The sequence below is a fragment of the Ursus americanus genome, chromosome 14 (assembly GCF_024610735.1).
Source record: "Ursus americanus isolate L20-20 chromosome 14, mUrsAme1.1.p, whole genome shotgun sequence".
Lineage (NCBI taxonomy): Eukaryota > Metazoa > Chordata > Mammalia > Carnivora > Ursidae > Ursus > Ursus americanus.
Genome location: NC_142140.1, coordinates 41,985,272 through 42,006,710, shown reverse-complemented (window position 1 = coordinate 42,006,710; position 21,439 = coordinate 41,985,272). Strand labels below are relative to the sequence as shown.

Here is a 21,439-nt window from a genome sequence, read left to right as displayed (position 1 = left end):
AAGGCAGACAGGGAAGGGGGGGCTGGTCAAGTGCACAGATGGGGTCAGGGGTAGGAGAGAGGTGGGCCGAGGGCTCCACACCTCTGTAGCAACGGGCCCCGGGGACTCCAGCCACAGCGTCTGTGGGAACTGCGGCCTCTGGGTCCGGCTGGGGTCTTTGCATCTGCCTCTTTCTTTCTTTCTTTCTTTCTTTCTTTCTTTCTTTCTTTCTTTCTTTCTTTCCTTTCTTTCTTTCTTTCTTTCTTTCCTTCCTTCTAGATTTTATTTATTTATTTGCAAGACAGAAAGAACACAAGCAGGGGATAGGCGGAGGCAGAGGGAGAAGCAGACTCCCTGTTGAGCAGGGAGCCCGACATGGACTCGATGCCAGGACTCTGAGATCATGACCTAAGCTGAAGGCAGTCGCTTAACCGACTGAGCCACCCAGGCATCCCTTGCATCTGCATTTCCAATAGCCCCTGGTGCCACTGCGGGAACGTTAGACAGGAGGCGGGGAAGCCCGCCAGGTAGTGGGATGGACGGGAGCAGGGCCCCTGAGGCCAGGCTGCCGGCGGTGTCCAAGCTCACAGCTACTCAAGCGTTTGCAACTATGCTTGGCCCAGAGCAAGTGTGAGTGAGTGTCGGCGGCTGGTACTTTCCTTATGTGAACACGGAAGACAGCTCCAGAATAGAGGGACTGAGGGTGAAGGATGGAATGAATGGACAAGCAATAAATTGCTGGTCCTCGAACTTCTGAGAGTTAGGAAGATGGGTCTCATTTCTTGAGACCACCTTATTTTCGCCTTGGAGGATGGTCAAATTATTCTGATTTTGTTAGAACAAGACACGTTGCTTCCACCTTTGGAAAACTGTCTTTATGAGTATACAGATCTGTAATGCCGGCGATGGGTATGGCAAGTCTTTAGTTGGAGTGCTGTTGTGCAGTGCACAACCTGCCCAACTAGATATGACAGCTCTGCACAGAGGAGGAAGAATCATCACCAGAGTGGAGAGTGAGAGGAACTGCTGTTTCTACCCAGAAGGTGGAGGAGAGGCAGGGCTGTGGAGTCAGGGAGAGGATGTGGGGCTTCAACTAAGCTGTCAAGGATGTACACAGGGCATTTTCCAGTGGGGTGACCAGGTAGGGCTGATTGGGTAGCCAGAGTGGGGAGGGAATGTAGTATCTTCCTAGCGTAGATGTCAAGTTCCAATTATTGAGGTCATTCACCCCAGTATTCCTTGGGGTGCCAAAGAGTCAAGGCTGTGCCCCAGTGCTCCGGAGAGTGGCCCCACAAGTTGGGGTTAGTCCACAGTGCATGGCCAGCCCTGCCTTGCTTTTGGAATCGGGGGACAGTGTCTGTCCTGTGAAGGCCTGGTTCAGGGGCAAAGGGTGTGGCATCAGCCCAGTGACCTTATGTCTGAGACAGAGGGGGCTGCTGGAGGGCACGAGGGGGCAGTGGGCAGGCACTGAGGAAAAGCAGTGAGTATAGGCGACAGACGGGAAGACCCCTCTTGGCTTGGATACAAAGAGTACCTCTCAGTGAGGAATTGGGGTTCTCTCTTCTCTATGATTTTCGGCCCCCTCCCATTTGCTACCATGAGCGTCCGCTGTGGCCATAATCAGAAATACGAGTTTAAAATGTTTCTCTTTGGGAGTAGCTCCTATTGTGTTACAGGGGTGCCAGTGGTCCTTCTAGGAGAACTCTGGTCTGCAGGGAGAAGTGGGGCTTGGCCTGGAGTTCGAAAGCTGGAAGGACAAGGGGGGGGAACCCGAGGAGGTGGAAGGCCTCCTCCTGTCTTGCTGGGTTGGGGGAATCCCTCCCCATTGGCTCTCTCCACAGATTCTCTGGGGGTGGTGCTCAATATTTTGCAGGGGGGTGGGGGGGTCACATCTTTCAGAGAGAACCCAATGAAAGCCAGAAGCTTGCTCCCCAGAAATGTGGACCCACACGCGGGCACACACAACGGCAGGCGCCTGTGGAGGCCGGGCTTGCAAACCCTCTGCTTGGCATGGGGTGCTCAGCCTGCCCCCCGCCCCCCGGCCCCGAGGCTGCCCCCTGGGGGTGGCCGCCTGGGCCGGCTCACCTGGAAGGAGTGGAAGAGGTACCAGAAGGCCCAGGCATTGATGATGTTGTAGTACGTGGACAGGAAGAAGGACACCACCACGCTGGCCAGGCCTGTGAGGAGGGAGAGGGGCACTGAGGCCTGCCCCGGGGCCGCTGAGCGTTTGATGGGCTTTAGGTCTTCGCAACAACGTGGTCAAGGGGTGGGATGGGGGGGGCGTTATTACCTCACTTCCCAGAGGAGAAAACGAGGCACCGAGATTGCTCAGCGCGGAGTGTAAGCAGCCTGCTGACCCTGCCCAGGGCCACCTGGATGCTGGACATCACAGATGCTTCCCCTGGGGTTCCCCTGAAGTGGGTTCCCTTGTGCCCTCGTGGTGGCAGGGAGCAGGGGTGTGGGGCAGGATGTCAGGAGGGGAAGGGATCTCTGACCCTGCCAGCCTGCAGGGCCCTGGGGCACGAGGGCATGGAGCCCACCTGCCCAAGCCCCGCAGAGCCACTGTGTGTGTCTCTGCCCAGCTCCACCCTGTGGGACATCCCGTGGGGGGTCTGCAATCTGCCCGGTACAAGTATTTACACCATCCGCCTCGTGAACGCCGCAGCCAGGCCCTCCCTGCCCCCTCCCCTCCTCGAGGGCTGGTGGTTAAACATTCACCCGCAACCCTGCTTGGCACAAGCATCGGGTATCTTTCCTATTAGGCAGCAAATGCCACTTCGGAGAAGCCCTCTGTGATTGATTACTTGGGCAGATTGTAAAACCACACGCCTTCTTGTTAGAAATTAACAGCCCTTCAAGATGAAGAGGCAGTCGGGGTTAGAGATGGTTTGGGAGGCCACGGACACGCTGCTTCTGCATCGGAGGCGAAACCCCTGTGCCCTGTATGTCCTCTCCTTGCCCCCGAAACACCAGTCTGCTTCCCCCCCTGCCTTCCTGTCTGGGGGCTGGAGGGTGGAGCAGAAGAGACCACGGCCAATGCGGGTCAAAGTTCCTTCCCTCCCAGGCAGCCCTGGAACGTGAGGGTTGTGCGGACAGGTTAACCACCCCCGAGAGGTGCCCGGGACACCAGCTCCAAGTCGCTCAGCGGCAGCTGGACGTGCAGCCGCACCCACGCGCCTCTGTGCCCTGGAGGGGTCAGCGGCACCGCGCGCCCTCTCGGTGCTGTGACAAAGATCGCGTGGGCTCACGTGCATCATGTTACAGGCTGGCACCTGGCACGGGGTAGGTGCTCACGGACAGGGAGACCTTGTTCCTAACAGTTAGTCGGGAGCAGTTAGCTAGATGAGCTCCCAGATTTGTAGCTGGCTGGGACACTGAGTTCTAGCTCCTTGGTGGGGCCGCTAGTTCCCTGGAGAAGAGAAGCCATGTGGCGTCAGCTCCCCAGCGGGGGGGCGTCCCCCCTTTCTCACTGGCCTGTGGGTAAGAAATCCAGCCCCGCTCAGCCGGCGTTCTGTGGCACCCCCTCCTGGCCATGTGTCCACCCACTCAAGGGCTCTCTCTTAGGCCTCGTGTTTGCTCCTTGCTCCAGCTGGGCAATGGGCTCCCACCCCCAGCCCCTGCTGTCCGGGATGCAGCAGGGGGTCTCCAGGTGGCCAAGGATGGGAGAGGACCCACTTACCGACACCACCAAGGTAGGGGCTGACGGTCCTCCAGGCACCGATGCTGCCCTGTCGCATGCGCTGCCCCACCGCCAGTTCCAGGTACAGGAGCGGCATGCCCTCTACAATAAGCATGATGACGTAGGGCACCAGGAAGCTACCTGCGGGCATCCAGAGCCAAGATCAGGCCATCACTGATGGGTTTTCCTCTGGAGCCCACAGCACCTCCATGCACGTGTCCTTCCATCCACCCTCCCTCCCTTCCTTCAGTCTTTCCACATGTCCAATCATCCTTCTACCTTTCCACCCACCCATCCTCCCACCTTTCCTCCATCCTCCATCCTTCTGCCTCTACCTTATTCCACAACCCAGTGTTCTTTCATTCCTCTTACCCATCTGTCATTCATCCATCTGTGTTCTTTCATTCATCCATCAATCCACCCACCCATCCAACCATCCATCTATCCATTATCCATCCACCCATTACCCGTCCATCGATCCACCCATCCAACCATCCATCCATCTATCCATCCACCCACCCATCCACCCATCCACCCCCCCAAACATCCACCCACCCACCCACCCATCCATCCACTCCCCCATCCACCCATCTACTCCCCCAAACATCCACCCACCCACCCACCCATCCATCCACTCCCCCATCCACCCATCTACTCCCCCAAACATCCACCCACCCACCCATCCATCTACTCCCCCATCCATCCATCCACTCCTCATCCACCCACCCACCCATCCAACCATCCATCCATCCACCATCCAACCATTCTTCCATCCATTGATCCATCCATCCATCCACCATCCAACCATTCTTCTATCCATTGATACATCCATCCACCCATCCAACCACCCAGTCATCCATCCATCCATCCATCCATCCATCCATCCATCCACCCATCTATCCATCTATCCTTCTATCCATTCATCTTTCTACTTATCCATCCGTCTGTTCATCCATCATCCATGGATGACATGTGGACTTGACAGTTAAAATGTTTAAATACTTCCATCCCGGATGGTACATTGCCACTGTCCCAAGCCCCTTGACTGCCTTCCTCAACGCTTCATCTGCCCAAGCTCCTCTGCCAGAAACCCTAGTCCATCTTGTGTTGTCGCAACCATGGCAGAGGCAGGGGCTTGGTGAGTACGTATGGGGAAACAAGGGGTCCCCAACCGACAGAGCCTAGGCCACCACCTTCTGTTACAGAGAACCTTTATTGCATGCGTATCTGTTTTATACAGGGGCTCTCAGCCTAAAATTTTATTTTAATAAAGAGTACCATGATTTACACACATTTACAGCCCACTGGTTCCCAAGGAGCCAGCTGCAGACAAGTGCCGTGATGATAGTGGGGACCCAGGGGTGCGGCTGGAGCTACGGGAGCCCTCCCCGCTGCTGACACCTGGACAGAGGTGGGCAACCTGCTGGGGGCTCCCCTCACCCCGCCCTGCAGAGCGCTGCCCTGTTGCTTCTCCCTTCTCACCCCTTCTTCCCTTCTTCTCTGAAGTTCTGTTCATCTCTCCCCCAGCTCCTGGCTCCTTGGCAGTGGACCTGAGAAAAGGTCCAGGAGGAGAAGAGGGCGGGACTCCTGATTAAAATAAAACCCTGACACTACAGCTGTGGGGATTAAGGGCTGGTTACAGAAGGAACTGGTTCCTAAAGTGTTCAGGTAAAGAATGAAATACAGATGCTTACACGAACATCTAATATTTATAAAAATGCCCTCACTGTACGTACGTGCGGTCCCAGAGCTCACTTTTCTCCCCCTGGCGGCGGGAGACCACAGCACGTCTGTGTGCATCACCCCTCCAGCAGCTGCCCAGCATCCCACTAGGAAAACGCGCCCAGACTCATTTCATCCGTCCTTGGACACTTAGCCGTAGCCAGTTTCCTGCCATGCTAAACAGAGCAGGGGGCCAAAGCCTGGCCCACGTGTTTGGTTCTTTCCTCAGGATAAAAATCCCAGAAGGAGGATGGCTGGAGCCAAGACCAAGCAGAGACCAAGCAGAGGCCATCTCCCACCACGGAAAGAAAGGCACCGGCTGTGGGCAGGGGACGCCCAGGCCTCGCATTCCCGGCTCCGTCCTCCCTGCTCACACCGGGGCCTACAACAAGCGCTCCCCTCTCACTTCTGGACTCTGCTCGGACGACTCTGCCAGGCCCCTCCCACCCTGCCCTGCAGAAACGTGTTTTGGCATCTCACCACGTTCTTCTTGGAGCTGGGAGTCCAAGAGGCAGGCTGCTGGGGGGTCCCGCCCACCACCAACCTAGCAACAAAGGCTGTGTTGGCACTGCCTGCTTGGAACAACATTCAAACCCTCAGCGGTTGCAAGGAAAGCTCATTTTCACCCAAGGTGTTAAACAGTAACCACACGAGGCCTGGCAAGGTCCATGGCGGATTTTCTCTTTGACAGGCCCTGCCCGATGGCCTACTGCCCATGGGAAGGCTGGAAACCCAAGGCCTCATGCCCAGGTGGGGACATGGGGGCATGTGGGCTCTCAAGGCCTGCCCATCAGACATTTCTATCACCGCCCATCCTCCAACTCTCCAAACACATGATCCCAGTGACTTTGCTCTGCAACCGTCTTCTCAACAAATGGTGTTAAAGCAACTGAACACCCATGTGCAGAAAAAAGTGAATTGTAACCCACATGTTACATTTTAGAACCGCCCCCCCCAATATCTCAAAGTGGATCACAGACCTATATGAACAACTCAAAACTATAACACTTCTAGAAGATAGCCCAGGCGAAAAACTTTCTGACCGCAAGCTAGGCCAAGATTTCTTGGCTACCACAACAAAAGCACGATCTATGGAAGAAGGTATCAATACATCGGATTTTGTTTTAAAATTGTGTTCTGTGAAAGACATGGTTAGGAAAATGAAAAAGGGGGCGCCTGGGTGGCACAGTCATTAAGCGTCTGCCTTCAGCTCAGGGCGTGATCCCAGTGTTCGGGGATCGAGTCCCACATCGGGCTCCTCTGCTGGGAGCCTGCTTCTTCCTCTCCCACTCCCCCTGCTTGTGTTCCCTCTCTCGCTGGCTGTCTCTCTGTCACATAAATAAATAAAATCTTTAAAAAAAAAAAAAGGAAAATGAAAAAGGCGAGCTAAAGACTGGGAGCCACCTTTGCAAAACACGTATCTGACAAAGACAGTATCTAGAATTTATAAAGGATGCTCAAAACTCAACGAGAAAATGAAGAACCCATTCAAAAAGTGAGCAAAAGATCTGAACGGACGTTTCACCGAAGAAAATATACGAATGGCAAATTAGCCCATGAAAAGATGCTTAACGTCGGCGTTCACTACGAAAACGAGCACATTCCAATCCCAGTGAGATGCCACCGCACACCTATCAGGGTGGCTAAAATTAAAAAGGCTGACAATACCAAGTGCTGGCAAGGATCCGGGGGAACTCTTGTGCATTGCGGGTGGCGTGTAAGATGGTATGGCCACTCTGGAAAAGCGTTTGGCGGTTTCTTATAAGTAAAGCACACACTCACTGTGTGACCCAGCCATTGTGCTCCTACGTGTCTACTCTAGACAAGTGACAGCGTTCGCACAAAAACCTTCACAGGAACGTTTATAGCGGCTCTGTTCAGAGTTGTCAGAAACTGGGAACTAAATGGTTCTCCGCTGGGTGAGTGGATGAATCAATCGTGGGACAGCCGTACGATGAAATACCACTCAGCCAGCAAAAAGGAACAGAGTACTGATCCACGCAACAGCACCGGAGACCCTCAGAAACATTACGCTCCGTTAAAAATGCCAGGTTCAAAAGGCTCCATACTGTAGGACTCTGTTTATAGGGCGTTCTGGAAAAGGCAAACCTATGGGGACAGAACACAGATCTGGGGTTGCTGGGGGTTGGGAAGGGAAGGGCTGACTGTAAGGGGCATGGTGGTGGTAATGCAACCACGCATTTATTAGAATTCTTAGAACGGGACACCAAAAAAAAGTGTATTTTTCTGCACATCTCAGAACAGAAAAATTAGTTTTGTGATCAGTTTGAAAACAAGTCCACGAACCCACGCTCTTTGTCTGGACTGCTCTCCGCACGCCTTTGATATAAAACCTCTGGCCCTGCCTTAGTAGGAGGAGACCCCCCCCCTCCAGGGGGAGGCGGACGAAGGTCCTTTGCTCCCTGTGGCCTGGGGATGAGAAGCCACGTGGAGGTGACCCGAGGGCCCATTCAACTCAGCGCCAGGTGCCCTCGCGTGAGGGCTTCCAAGCGGACATCCCCGCAACAGCCAGGCCTGGCACCCACAGAACTGCGAGAAAGAATTCACTGCTCTAGCCACTACTTTGGGGTTTTTTCCCCTTTTTTACCTCTCAATACTTCATCGCACAGCTCCTAAAACAAGGACATTGTCTTGCATAATCCCAGGGCCATGAGCAGAACCAGGAGACGCGTGGCCTACGTCTCACCGCGTAGCTTCAACCCAGGACAGCCTCTCGGGCTCTCTTCGTCTTTCATGACCTTGACCTGCTGGAGAGTCCTTGCCAGTTCTTCTGTGGAATGTCCCTCGCTTTGGGTTTTGGCAGGAACACCGAAGCCACCTGGGTCTTCGTCCAGGGACCCGTGATGCTGCCGTGCCCTGTTCACGGCCGGGTTCACTTGGCTCCCCTGGTGAAGGTGGGCTCTCTACCAGGTTTCTCTGCGGAAAGTTCCGGGTCTGGCCCTTGGAAACGATGCTGTGACTTTGCTGGGATATTTTGAGCCGGGGTCGCCTTCCTGTTTCCCATCAAACCTCCGTCTGCTAGATTCAGCAGCCCCTGAGGACTCTTGTGGGACAGAAACACCGTCGTGCTGGCTGCCGACAGGTGACCCTCTAATTCCATCATTCTTTCTAAGTCCTTAGGTTCCAGAGCGCTCTGGGGTGCCGAGATGGGTCAGGGAGCGCGGGTGGCGCAGGCCTGTGTGCGTCCGCACAACCCTGGGCCAGGAGGATGTTTACAGTCACAGAGGACACTTCCATTCCAAGGTTGGAAAGACAGCTCTGAGCCCGGAGAACTCTTACTTACTGCCACCTCCCCAGTGCCCACCATTATGCTTGGGGCTGGTCTTCCTGGCGTCCGCCCACGCCACAGCTGCCCCCCGACAGCTGATGGTCTGACTGTGTCACTCTCTGCCTCCCCCATACCCCCCACACCTGGTCAAAGCCTCTTTGGCTCTCCTCACACCTAGAATAGCACCCCCACTCCCTCCTGTGGCCTCTGAGACTCTGAGACACAGAGCTCCCCTCTCCTCCCTCGCGCCACTGCAGCCCCGGGGCCCTGCCCTCTGGTCCGGCCTCCGCACACTTGCCCTCGCTGTTTCCTCTGCCTGGAACGCTTTCTCCCTTCTCTCATTTCTCTGCCGAGCCTGCCTCCTGGTCTGCCTTAGTGACCGCGGCCCCCACGCCAGAGTGACCCTGCAACTTCTCACCCCGCTGGACCTTCCTTCCGAGCAGTTACCCGTGTGAAATGATGCTGTCATCTTAGCTGTTTCCATGCCGCCTGTCTCCCCTTACATCGGATGCTCTCGCTCGCTCGTCTGCTCGGGACAGAGCTGGGCAGAGCGCAGAGCATGGTGGCTACTTGGTGGGTGCGGGACAGAATCCTTCAGGCTCACTGGACCTTCCACGCACATGGCTTCCTCTAGCAAACTCTCCAGATCACCCAAAGCTAAGTTGGGGTGCCCCCCTCACAGCCCCTACTCACCGTCTACTGCTCTGTCCACCCTACTTCCCTCAACAGCTCGCAAGTGCAGAGATGGGGTCTGCCTGGATCTCCAGTTCCCACCACAGGGCCCGATACGGAGTCGGTGCCGGCTCAGGGAGTGTTTGCTGAGTGACTGCTTGATGGTAAGTGGTTTTGGTGGTGGTTCTACGTGGGTGGGCAATCTGTGAAGCTCTTACCAGAGGCCGACGACAGAGGTCTGGGAAAGCATCATGGTTGCTAAAACCGTCATGTTAAAACCATAACATTTCACAGAAGGTTCCTTTGAACTCTTGCTTCATTTGTGGCTGCGTTAGGTAATAGGGACCTTGGGCGAGTCTATATTGGCCTGCACCTCCCTCAGAAAGGATGAGCCCTCAGAAGGCCGTCTTTGGCCCTCGGATAATAGAGCTGATCAAGACACGAGGGCCCCTTCAAGGCATCTTGAGCAAATGTCTTTCTCCCAAATCAATTTGCTGTGAGAAGCAGAAGAAATTGGTAGCAAACTTCTAGCACCTGGTCTCTAAGAGTCAACAAGACACTGTGTTTAAGGAACAGCACCAGGCAATGAGGAAGAAAGGACAATTTAAGGAGGAAAAAGATTTTATGAAGACAAAAAAAAATATGGCAGATGAATTTAAAGCCAATGGAGGCTATAAGTAAAAAGTAAAAAAAATTACCCCATAGCCCAGGGGAAGAGGATAAAGCAGAAATGACAGGAGTCGAGGCACGGACGGCAAGCCTGCGTCTCCTGTGTCTCTAGAAAGAACCAAGCAGGAGAGAAGGCTGTGGACACAGCAGCTGCAACAACAAATTCTACCAGATGCTTCCCTGGCCGTGTCACTGAAAGGGCTCGCTAGTCCCACGTAAACATTTTTTAAAAAGTTTTGTAAGCAAAAGAAGCAGGGAGGCAACGCGGTGGGCTCCCTGGAGGCGCCCTTCTGAGTGTCCCCACCGGCAGGATTCCCCTGCCGAACACTCGGGTCATTCAGCCCTGTCTGCCGCTGACCAACCTGGACCCGCAGAGCGTCATGTTGCAAGAAAGGGGGGAGGAGAGGACCCAGGGACAGAGCAGCCTTTTCCGGCAGGGGGGACGCCTGGACCCTCTTGCCAGGGAAGCGAGGGTTTCACCCTTGAGGGTTTCACCTTGTCAGCCGGCCCATCAGGCAGCCCCAGCAGCCCATTCACAAGGACGAGTGGGCTAATATCTGCAAAAAGGACTGACTTCTCAGAAGGAGCTCTGGTGCATGCTCCAGGGGGTCGACAGCTGGCTCGAGATGTTTGTCATCAGCAGGGAACATGGGGAAGGGTCTGCACCCTGCAGGCCAGGAGCCATACTAGCCCGAGGCAACACTGATGAGAACGTACTTATTACCTAGACGCACAGCCCGCCAGGTGTGTGAGTTCGAGTCCCGCCCTGGAGAATGGGCTATCTCTGCAAATGGAGTCTGGAGAGCTGTGTCAGTCCCCAGCTTCAAAGAATATTAAATGATTTTGTAAACGATCGTGGATTGTTGCAGGGAAAGTAAAATCAGCAAGACACGAAATCACATACAAAATATCCTCTAGTTGTTTCGGGGAAAAAAAAAAGGAATAGTCATGACTTTTTGGATACTGGAATTGGGGTGATTTGGTATTTTATTGCTTTTTATATTTCTCTATTTTCCAAATTTTCTACCCTGAGCATGTATTATTACGTCGTGACCTCCCCCAACATACACGCACGGATGTGTCATTCTAGGGCACGTTGCTACGTATTTTTCTAATGATCGCCGTCAGTCCCATAGCTGTTTGCTAGAGCCAAGAAGTCCTGCAAGAGAAATTCCTCTCTGTATGGAATTTATCTCTGCAAATCTCGCTCTGTCCTTCGAGACCCACAAAGAGCCCGAACAATCAGATGCAGGGGAAAGTCTGCTCGGGCTTTCGAACTCATGCTCTTTCCACCGCCACACCTTTGTCTCTACAAAACCACATAGGGGCTTTTTAACCTGACTTTTTTTCTTTTTGGGGTGTGTGTGTGCGTGTGTGTTTGTGTGTTTAAGGGGTACAGGCCCCAAGTTCCCAGGTGATGCGGAAGCTGCCAGTCCGAGGACCAGTCTCGGCAGCACCCCATCCCACCGCCTCCCTCTTCCTCCTTCTCCCCCTCCCATCTTGGCTTTCCCCAAAATGTTTGTTATTTGGAGTCAACTCTGGTCAACTTCTGGAAACAAAGAACAGAGATACAAGTAAGAAGAATGAAAGTCCCGCTTCCCCTGCCTGGTGCCTTGGTCCAGAACTCGTAGATGCCCATCCCACCGGCCCCCTCCCCTCCTGGCCCAGCCCCTCCGCCAGCAGCATCACTTCACCAGCCGCCCTGGCGAACGCGGTCCTGGCGTCCGTCTTGGCACTGGCTCTGTGAGCTCCGACGGCACCGCTTCCCTGCTTGATATCCTGGCCTTGCTGCCCGAGTGAAGTTCCGTCTTGCCGGCCCCGTTAGTCAAGGCCCTTCGTTTTGCATTCATGCCCTCCCGCCGTGGCCCTGCCCCCACCCCAGACCTCCTGGCCACGGAGCATTTCCAGCCCCTCCCCTCAGATGCACACCCTTCTGCGTCTTTTTCACACATGGTTTCTTCTGCCCGGAATGATTTTGTCCCTCCGTCTACCTGCTGAGCTCACACTTATCTGTCCAGGCCTAGACAGAATGCCACCACCGCCGGAAGCCTTCCTGGGTTCTCTCGGGCCGTTAGCCTTTCCTCTTGAATCACTCCAGTCCAGCCTCCCGAACAGCCCTCTGTGGACGCTCTTGCGCCTCCGAGCGGAAGGGACTTTGTCCTGGTGTCGCACCCTCAAGGGCGATGGCTGTCTTTGTCCCTGGCCAGCAGCACATCCTCAATCCACGCTTGTTGAGGGGCTGAAATTAAACTCCTAAGAGGTTTGTACTGTTGACTGTTTCATTTTCTGCGCTCGTGCCTGTTTGGGAAAGGACCTGTGACAGTGGTTCTCATCCCGGTGCACAGCAGGACCCCCCGGGAGCTTTAAAACGCCTACTGGTCCGGCCACGCGTGAGACCAGCTCCGTCAGGATGTGGGGCTGGGACCCAGAGGTCAGCGTGTCGCCCAGCTCCTGGCGGATGCTAACATGCAGATGGGATAGAGGCTTCTCCACTGGCAGGTGGTCCTCCCCACTGTGGGGGATGGGTGTGAGCCGCGTCAGAGTGCACGGTGCTGTGCACGGTGAGACATGGCTTTAGAGCCACTTTTAACTTAGGGACGAGGACGTGTCCTGGAGAGGGCGAGGAGCATGGGTAGCCCCCGCAGAGAGGGGCACCAGACATTTGGGGGAAGGGAGGAGCGAAGGGATGGCTGGCCTGCAAGCGAAGGTGCTTCTCCTGGGTGGACATGGCAGACAGCAGGTGCTTGGCCGGCCCCTCTGGTGTGCAAGGAAGCTGTGCTTCAGTGTCTCAGCAAACCGTGTGGGGAAGGGCCCTGAGCCAGGGCAAGTCCAGACCTGGGAGGAGGCCCGGGCCTCTGCAGCGGTCACTTCTGTCTTGCCTTTATCAGAACAGGGAACCCTGACACCAGGGTGTCTGGGGACAGCAGGGCTGAGCCCCAGCTCTGCTTCCAGGAGCCCCCTTGTCTTCTCTGGACTTGTCTCCCATCTCTGAGTGGGGCGGACAGGACCGACTGCAGGGGTGCTGGGAGGAGGACGTTGAGCAGCCGCCGCTAGGAGCCCAGACGTGCTGGCTCCCCGCACTGAGTCTAGAAGCCCCAGCAGCAGCAGCGCCAGATGTGGCTTTTCAAGGGACTCACCGAGCACATGCTCTCACCCACCATCTGGAGTTGACTTTGGAAATTTTATGGGCTCCACGCACTATAACCTTTGAACCTCAGGTTTCCGTCCCACCCAGGAGAATTGTAGAAACACACACACACACACACACACACACACACACACACACACTGTACAATGAGCCGCAGCAGGTGCCATCCACCTGTCTGTCCGTGTGCTGAGCCGCTGTGGCTCCGTCCCAGGCCGGGCGCTGGCCTGGAGGGCCGTGGCTGCAGTGGCCTGTGGGGCCATCTCAGACCAGCTCAGAGAGCCGGCGGTGCACCCCTCTGCCAGCCCCGCATCCCAGGACCTCACGTTGGACATGTCCCAGGACACTCAAGTGTGAAATCGGCCATGGTGGCAGTATTTACACAGCGATAATCATTGGATGCTACAAATTAGGTCTTATTTCTCCCAGCAAAAGCCAGCTACTCAACATTTTCCCAGCACCCTGCTCCCTGGCTCCCCGCAGCTGGTGACCTGGGGACGGCATGAGAACAACCCTAACCTCGGTCTAAGGTGTGCTCCAAGGACCAGCAGCATCGGCACCACTTAGGACCTTGCTAGACAGATCCTGCCCCTGTCTCACGGCAGGTGTCTCAGGCAGAATCCCTTGGGGTCAGGGGCCAGAGACCTGCGGTCCCTCAGGCTCCCACAGAAGGTTACGGTCGGAGGCTACGGTCGGAGGTTACGGTCGGAGGCTACGGTCGGAGGCTATGGTCGGAGGTTACGGTCGGAGGCTACGGTCGGAGGTTACCGTTGGAGGCTACGGTCGGAGGCTATGGTCGGAGGTGTCAGAGGCGTGATGCTGTAAGCACCACAGAGGAGCGGACGGGGCTTCAAGGGGACATGGGACATCCAGACTGAATGTCATCCAACCAATACAGGCAGGTGTCCTCCAACTTCCTCCTCCTCACAGTCACATAGAATAGAGAGAAAACTTAGAAGGAAAAGCATCCACGTTGCCACCAGCCACGCAAATGTTCCCATTTGTCCTCGTCTCTTCCATGATTCGAGCACGTTTGTATAAGAAGCAGTTGCTGGGGCATTTCTTTTCTACAAGGGCGTGCGCGCATATCTGCATCCCGGATTTCTTCCAGAACAATACTGCCTTAGGCGCTGCCGCGGTGGCCGAGACCTGCTGACTCGTTCCAGAAGCGGTTCAGGGCGGCCTTTGATTTTTCCCTCCAGCTATGGCGTGCTGTACCCGAAACGTAATCTGCAGAATTAACATTCCTCGTGCTGGGCCCGGCCTGGATAGCAGGAAGGACACAAGCCTCCCCAGTCACAGGCCCAGCCCCGGGGAAGGGAGCGCGGACCCCTAATCCGCTTTATTCTGGGAAGTCTTTTGACACAGCTTGCCTCGGTACTTTATAAACAAGCTCTTTGTTGGCCCAAGGCGGCGGGTCACAGCGCTGTGCGGAAGCAGGGAAACACTCCTCTGGAAGCTTTCCTGATGTGCTTGGTTTATCCTTTAGCTTTAGGTAAAGAATGGGTCTGCAAACGGCCTGGGTTTCGGGCCACATAAATCACTTATTAATAGGCAACACCCCTGGACAGGGAAAGGCTCGGGGAAAACCACTAGCATCCCCGCCTCACGTGCCCCGCGCTTTTCCTAACAGAGCCTGCGCGGCCGTCTAACGGACACTCATCGGTGCCTCTCTGACCGCACCAGTGGGGCTGGTAGGAGGCAGAGAAAGGAGGGCTCCAGGCTCCCGACAGCTTCCCAGGGAGAGGAAACAGCTCGTGCAACATGTGGAGGCAGAGAGTAGGCATTCGCCGACAGAGAACTGTCCAGAACATTTGGTGGGGCTGGAAGATGAGTGGTGGGAAATAGGGTGGAAAAAGGAGCAGGTGGTGGGTGATGAAGCCCTCAGTGGGCCAGGATAAGCTGTTGGGTCTTTATTCTGTAGACATTTAGGCTTAAGAGGGTGCCACCCACCCAGCCTACATCTAGCCCGCCCCAGACCCAGCCAGCCACCCGTCCAGCCTCTCCTCGGTGTCTGCCCGTCCGCAAGCCATCATGCAACTCTCTGCATCCACCCAGCCAGCAGCCCGAGTATACTCTGGACCAGACACAGGATTTCTACTTTCCTTTTCCGGGTCCTGAAGGTCCTGCGGTTCCCCTAGCAACTCCTTACATATATTCTATTTCCAACCTGTGTCACCTGCAGACTATTCCAGGGATGGTGTTGTTGGAAACAAGGAATTAACAGTCATGTGACAGCAAGGCTCACCTGGCCCGACGGCAGGAAAACACGCAGCCAGGACAAAGATACCGCAGGTAGGTGTGCTGAGCACAGAAGGACCTGGAAACCTCATCCTGACAAGCAATTCTTTCAAAAGTCAGTTATAAAGCTGTTACAACACATGGCAATGCATGCCCTTCCCACAATTATGATGTATTAATGCCCTTCAAATAAAAAAAGGAATCAGAGAATTAACTTTTTGTCAAGTTTTTTTTTTTTGAGCAGGGAGGGGGAGGGGAAAGGGGAGCAGTACTTTAGGTCCTGGTCCTTCTTAAATGGGTTAAATCTGGTTAATACTTTGGTTTAACATCTTTTACTTGTCCTTTATTATTTTTTAAAGATTTTATCTATTTATTTATTTGACAGAGACAGAGAAAGCACAAGCAGGGGGAACGGGAAAGGGACTAGCAGGCTCCCTGCTGAGCAGGGAGCCCCACACGGGGCTCGATCCCAGGAGCCTGGGATCATGACTTGAGCCGAAGGCAGATGCTTAACGGACTGAGCCACCCAGGCGCCCCTTTTACTGTCCTTTATGGTGAGAAAACATTCCCGATTATAGAGGACATCTCTCTCTCTCTCTCTCTCTCTCTCTTACACACACATACACACACACACACACACACACACACGGACACACACAGTCCAAGGCAAAGAAAAATCACCCTGAGATAACTATTGTTGACATTTTGGTGTATTTTTTTTCACATTCTCTTTTCTTGGCCTATTTTTAAACATAACTGAGGCCATTCCTTTTATACAGTTTTGAATCAAACTTCCCCTCCCTCCGCTGAGTATATGACAGGAGAAAACTATGAAAGTTTCTGAAAACTCCATCTCGGCAGCTGCAAAGAGCACCATTGCTAGGATGTTCTGTAACTAACTGAACCAAAATCCCTTTCGCTGAGGGCTCAGGAAGTTTCTAACGTTCTACTCTTATTAAAAGCTTGACACCGTCCTCCCATCGCCACCCTCGGTCAGACCTCTGATAAATTCCTCTCGGCAGAATTCTAGAAATGGGACCAAGGAGGAAAACTCTGTTTAATGCTGAGACTTCAATCCCTCTCGCCACACTGCCCTGCGAAGCCACAGGCTGGCCTGCACACAGGCTCTCCCGCACCTCACGGAGATGTCCCCAGCTCCCTGTGACCTTAAGGGAATTCCAGGGGCGTGGGTGGGTCTATGTAGCGAGTGCGCCCTGACGCTTTAGAGGAAACATTTTTAAACCAAACCAAAAAACCCCAAAACAAAACCAAAAAACAAAACAAAACGAAAACTAGAAATTGAATGATTTGCTTTTCCTGCTATCCGTGGCTCCCAATCCAAACCAATGTTTTAATAAAAAAATTTAAAGAACTGGCTCAGGATCCTTTAACCGGCTTCAAACCGAACTGCCGGGAACACGTTCCGGATCTGAAAACTGTCGCAGGAGTTTCTGTTGAACAAGCCAATTTCCTGCTCAGTTTTTACACTTAAATGTCAGCTTTACTCACTAGAAGTCAGACTCTTGCTCGGGGTGGGGGTGGGGGAAACCGTCCAGAGCCTCGGGGGGCTCACAGAGCGGGGGTGCAAAGAGCAGGGGTGCGGAGGAGCTCGGCGGCCCCGGGTGCGGTGGGGGGTTGCAGGGGGCGCGGGAGCGCGGTTTTGCAGAACAGCTCGGCAGCGGACTGGGGGACTGGGACGTGCTGGGTCCGAGACGGCGGGCTCTGCACTCTCTTGCCGCTCGCTCGCGGCGGGCCTCAGTTTACCGGCCTGGAGTCGGAGCAGCAGTCCCCGCGCGCTCGCAGCCCGGGGACCCCGGTGCCCCCGCGCGGACCGTACTCACCTCCGCCGTACATCTGGCACAGGTAGGGGAAGCGCCACACGTTGCCCAGGCCCACGGCGTACGAGATGCAGGCGAAGACGAACTGCAGCGGGTTGGCCCACAGCGGCCGCGCCTTCTCCATGGCCGCGAGCTGGGCGCCGGGTCCCCCCTCGGGCGCCGCGCGGGGCTGTTTCGGAGCGCGGCTGCCCGGCGCGTCCCGCCCGCTCGGCCTGGGGGTGGCCCCGCGCCTTGGCCGCCGCCGCTCGCTCGCTTTTTAATTGCTAATCTCATTAACGCGCGCCCGCCGGAGGGGCGAGGCTGGTAAATGGATGACGGCGAGCCCCACCCCGCCCGGCCGCCGCGGCCGGGCAGGCGCCCGGGATTGCGCCCGGGATGGCGGGGCACGGGGCGGCGCCGGGGGCTCTCCGGCTGCACGTCGGGCCCGTGTGCTGCTGCGCGGCTCTTCGGGGCTGTCAGGTTCTCCCAGCCACCTACCCATCGTTTCCTGGGTGCCTACTGGGTGCTAGGCTTCGTCTGGGGACCAGCTGTGAGCCACACGCACACCCCCCAACCCTTCCGGGAACTGACACTCCGGGAAGGGAAAGGCTTAAATTGACCGGGGATAAAAGGTCTCATTTTCAACTACTGTTGACCAACAGAAAGGACAATTTCATGTGGTTCATTTTAGTCCGTATAAAAGGCTGAGGCTCGAGGAAGGGAACTAAGGCAAAGCAAAAGGGTGAGCAGTACCGTGGAGGTAGGCTGGGGTGGTCCTGGAGGGCTTCCCAGAGGAGGAGACATGCCATTTGCCCAGATACTGGAAGGAAGGGAGGATGGAAGGAAGGGAGGAAGGAAGGAGGGAGGGAGGGGCTTTCCAGTGCCCCGCTCCTGCGCACACACACACTTCTTGGAGGAAGAGCAGCCCGGCAGCCAGGTTTCCCTCCATCCACAGACAGGCCCTAATTGCCTACTGTGTGCTGGGCGGGGAGTCTGGCTCTGTCGTGCCGGGTGCCGGTCAGGAATCCAGTTTTGAACAACCTCTGTGGGATACTCAAGTGGGTCTAAGGGCTAAAGATTCTGATTCATTACAGGGAAGTCTGGACAGGTTGTTTGGTTCAAGGTGGTCACTAGACCTAAGCCTGGTGCTTTGGAGAAGTGCAGGAGCCGGCTTTGGATCTCAGCTCTGCCACTGGGCTGTGCGACCTCGGACACGTCACTTCGCCTCTCTGAGCCTCTGTCGCCTAATCTGTAATGGAAACAAACATATGCCCCTCCCAAGGGCTCATGTGAGAATTAATCGATAACTTAGCTCACGACCTGCCACGTGGTACGTGCTCGATAAAGGGGCCACAGACATAAGTCCCCGGAGGTCTGGGTGAATGGAAAAGGCAGCCCCCTAAATCAGTTAATAATAATGGTATACTCCGAACAGTGCCCGGTACAGTGCCTGGTGGGAAAATGCTGGAGACATATATAAAATTAAAAAGAGACGAAAAGCGGAGTTGCCAGGAGACGTCTTCCTTGAAGCCAAAATGAAATCACCCCTCTGGGTTCCCCAGAGACCCTGCCCAGCCGGTGGCTCAGGAAGGGCGATGCCGTGGGGAAGGTGGAGACTCCTCGGACATGCTGCCTGTCCTAGAACTTTCTACCTCCCACAGCCAACGCAGCCGAAGTCCGTGATGCAACAAGGGAGAGTCTTTGTGCTTTTTCAACCGTGGGATTCTAGTGAGTGTTTTTTCCTACAGCTTGCCTCCTCCCCAGAGGGACCCACCATCCTGGGGTCTGTGGCTCTAAGTTAGTTTCTGCTGTTTGGACGTCTGCACGCATGAACTCGGGCAGCAGGTGCTCTTCTGCGCCCGGCGTCCTTGTGCGAGTCACTGGGCTCCAGTGCGCGCCGCTCGTTGCATGGTTCTCCATGCTGTGAACCGACTCTAGGCGATGCCCCAAGGTCATGGTACTGTCTCCAGTTTGGGGCAGTTGTGAATAAGGTGGGGATGAACATTCTAGTGCCACCAAGGGACGACACTCACCGCCTGGAACTCCGGGCTGGCTGGGAACTGGAGGTTGAGGGCGAGCAGATATTGCCAAACTGTTGCCCGGAGAGGTAGTACCAGTTTGCACTCCCACGAGAGTTTCGGTTGTTGCGTATCCTCCCCAACATCTGTCCTTCTGTTTTAAAAGTGCTACCTGACTTAGTGGGTGTGTCGTGATGGTTCACTGTGACTTTTCATTTTAATTTCCCTGCGTACGAAGGAGGCTGCATTCCTTTCCATAGGCTAACTGGGTCATCAGGACATCCTCCATCATGAAGTGCGTGTCCTTCTGCCAGCTTGTCATTGACTTGTCTCTTCCTCCTGTGGCCTAGATAGTTCCGTATGCCTCCTGGATGTGAGCCCCGTGTCAGTTTTAGGTATTATGTTTGCAGGTTGTATTTTTTTCCCATCAGTGGCGTCTCCTGATGAACGGACGGTCTTGATTTTAACAAACTCTTCACGGACAACTCTGGTAGATGAGTTTTCCTGGCCCCATGGTGGCATTCAGGAGCTTGGCACCCCGGATGGACGCAGGTTGCCAGTGACCTGCTTGCAGGTGGTTGGTGGGACAAAGGCAGTGCCCCTCGTCCATTCCCCACCCCCAGAGGTCAGGGCAGCGGGTCCCAGCAGTCACACCGACAGACGCCCCAGGAGCCTGATCAGGGTGGGGGGTGGGGACCTGGGGGGAGGCTGTGGGAAGCGCACAGTAGGACCAAGTAAATCCTCAGGGGCAGTTGCTCAGGACTCCCCGTAAGGTCCTCACTCCTTCCTGACACCCACCTGACAGCTCTCTCTGATCTCACAAGACCGGTTGTGCTGCTGGAGGCATAAAGGCCTGGGAGGGGCGGATGCGCTTCCAGGGGAACCAGCAAAGCAGGGGGGTGGAGAGTGGTGGCAAATGCTAAAGCCACGGGCTCCTACAGAACTCTTGTTCATGGTGCTCGCCGATGTCGCCGGTGTTAATGCTCCCCCTGTGGCCAAGTCCAAGTTTCCAGCAGGTTGCCACTGAACGTGGAGTGGGGCGGAGACGCGGGGGAGCGCACCGTGGTCTGGGTCTCCATTACACACGCGCGGTAGACCCAGCTCGAGAGCATGGGGGAGGTGCAGTGAATAATTAGGAAGTAGTGGGGTTTGAAGGCATTGATCACCCCTGTTTTACACCATTTACCTGTTAGTTTCTCTAACTGAAGTTTTAATAATGGCTGCCCTTAACAATCAGCTCATGAGATTCTGGAAGGGGTACCAGCGGCCCTCGCGAGTCTGTGGGAGCTGGGGCCAGCACCTCACAGGGCCTCGGGGATGGGGGAGCAACTTCTGTGTGGCAGGGGCCAGGGGAGCGAGTCCAGGTCTGGGCAGTCCGGTGCCCAAGGGAAGCCCCACCCTGAGTGCTCCCTGGGAGCTCCCACTGCCAGCATGGAAGAAATCTTCCCCTCCGACCCGCCCGTCTGGTCTCATCAGGTGTCTTGTCAATCAGGACAGAAGGCCAGCCCGCCCCAGTTATCTGATGTGGGGAGGAAGGTGGTGGAGAAAGGAAGGGCGGTCCTGATTCAGTTGCACGGGTGTGGTCATGGCCCCGTGCCAGGGTTCTAGACTCTTCCGCACCAATTCCAGCCACGCCACTTTCAATAATTAATGTGCTCGCCCTCGAGATAATGCTGCCACTTAACCCCCCATCAATCCCTGGTTCCCCACGAGATAAAGTCCAAACTCCTGAGCCTGGTCTGTTCGGCCCTGAGGAATTTATTTTTAAATTGGGCCAGGAGGAATTTGACCCTTGCTCACCTAGACTTTTCACCTTCCGGAAAACACGGTGCATTTTATACTCCTGGGCTGTTCCCTAAGCCAGGAACACCTTCTCCCTTCTTGACCTGGGAGAAGCCTCTCCATTCTTCTTGACCCAGGTGAAATACTACCCTTCCTTGGAAGCCCAGCACCCTGCCCGCCCTGGGGCCAGGCTATGCGGCTCCCTCTTCCTGCCCCCCAGCCTGGGGCTGCACATCCAGTTTCTAACGCTGTCCTGTCCGATGTCCGGTAGCCTTGTCACGAAGAGTGCAAGATATGTGTCCCCTCTGCTCCATGGCTGGTGTCACTTTTTTTTTTTTTTAAAGATTTTATTTATTTAACAGAGAGAGAGAGAGGGAGGGAGAGAGCCTGTAAGAGCACAAGCAGGGGGAGTGGAAGGCAGAGGCA

The 21,439-nt window shown here is 55.3% G+C and overlaps 1 protein-coding gene across 6 annotated transcripts in view; it reads right to left on the bottom strand.

Moving 5' to 3' along the window:
* SLC6A20 (solute carrier family 6 member 20) overlaps positions 1 to 17,422 on the bottom strand; it is a 33,284-nt gene extending 15,862 nt beyond the window's left edge. For 4 of the 6 annotated variants that reach the window (XR_006776301.2, XR_006776300.2, XM_045778543.2 and 1 more), the window contains exons 1-3: positions 17,238 to 17,422; positions 3,659 to 3,799; positions 2,065 to 2,156 (exon numbers count right to left, since the gene is read on the bottom strand). Coding sequence is in view for 4 of the 6 variants with exons in the window: in XM_045778543.2 (XP_045634499.2) it covers positions 2,065 to 2,156; positions 3,659 to 3,799; positions 17,238 to 17,358 (354 nt within the window). In the remaining 2 variants the exon portion in view is untranslated. Of the gene's footprint in view, positions 1 to 2,064; positions 2,157 to 3,658; positions 3,800 to 5,394; positions 6,562 to 17,237 lie in introns of those variants that run through there. The other 2 variants (XM_045778546.2, XM_087867110.1) reach the window with 2 other exon arrangements.
* Between the last annotated feature and the right edge of the window lie 4,017 nt (positions 17,423 to 21,439).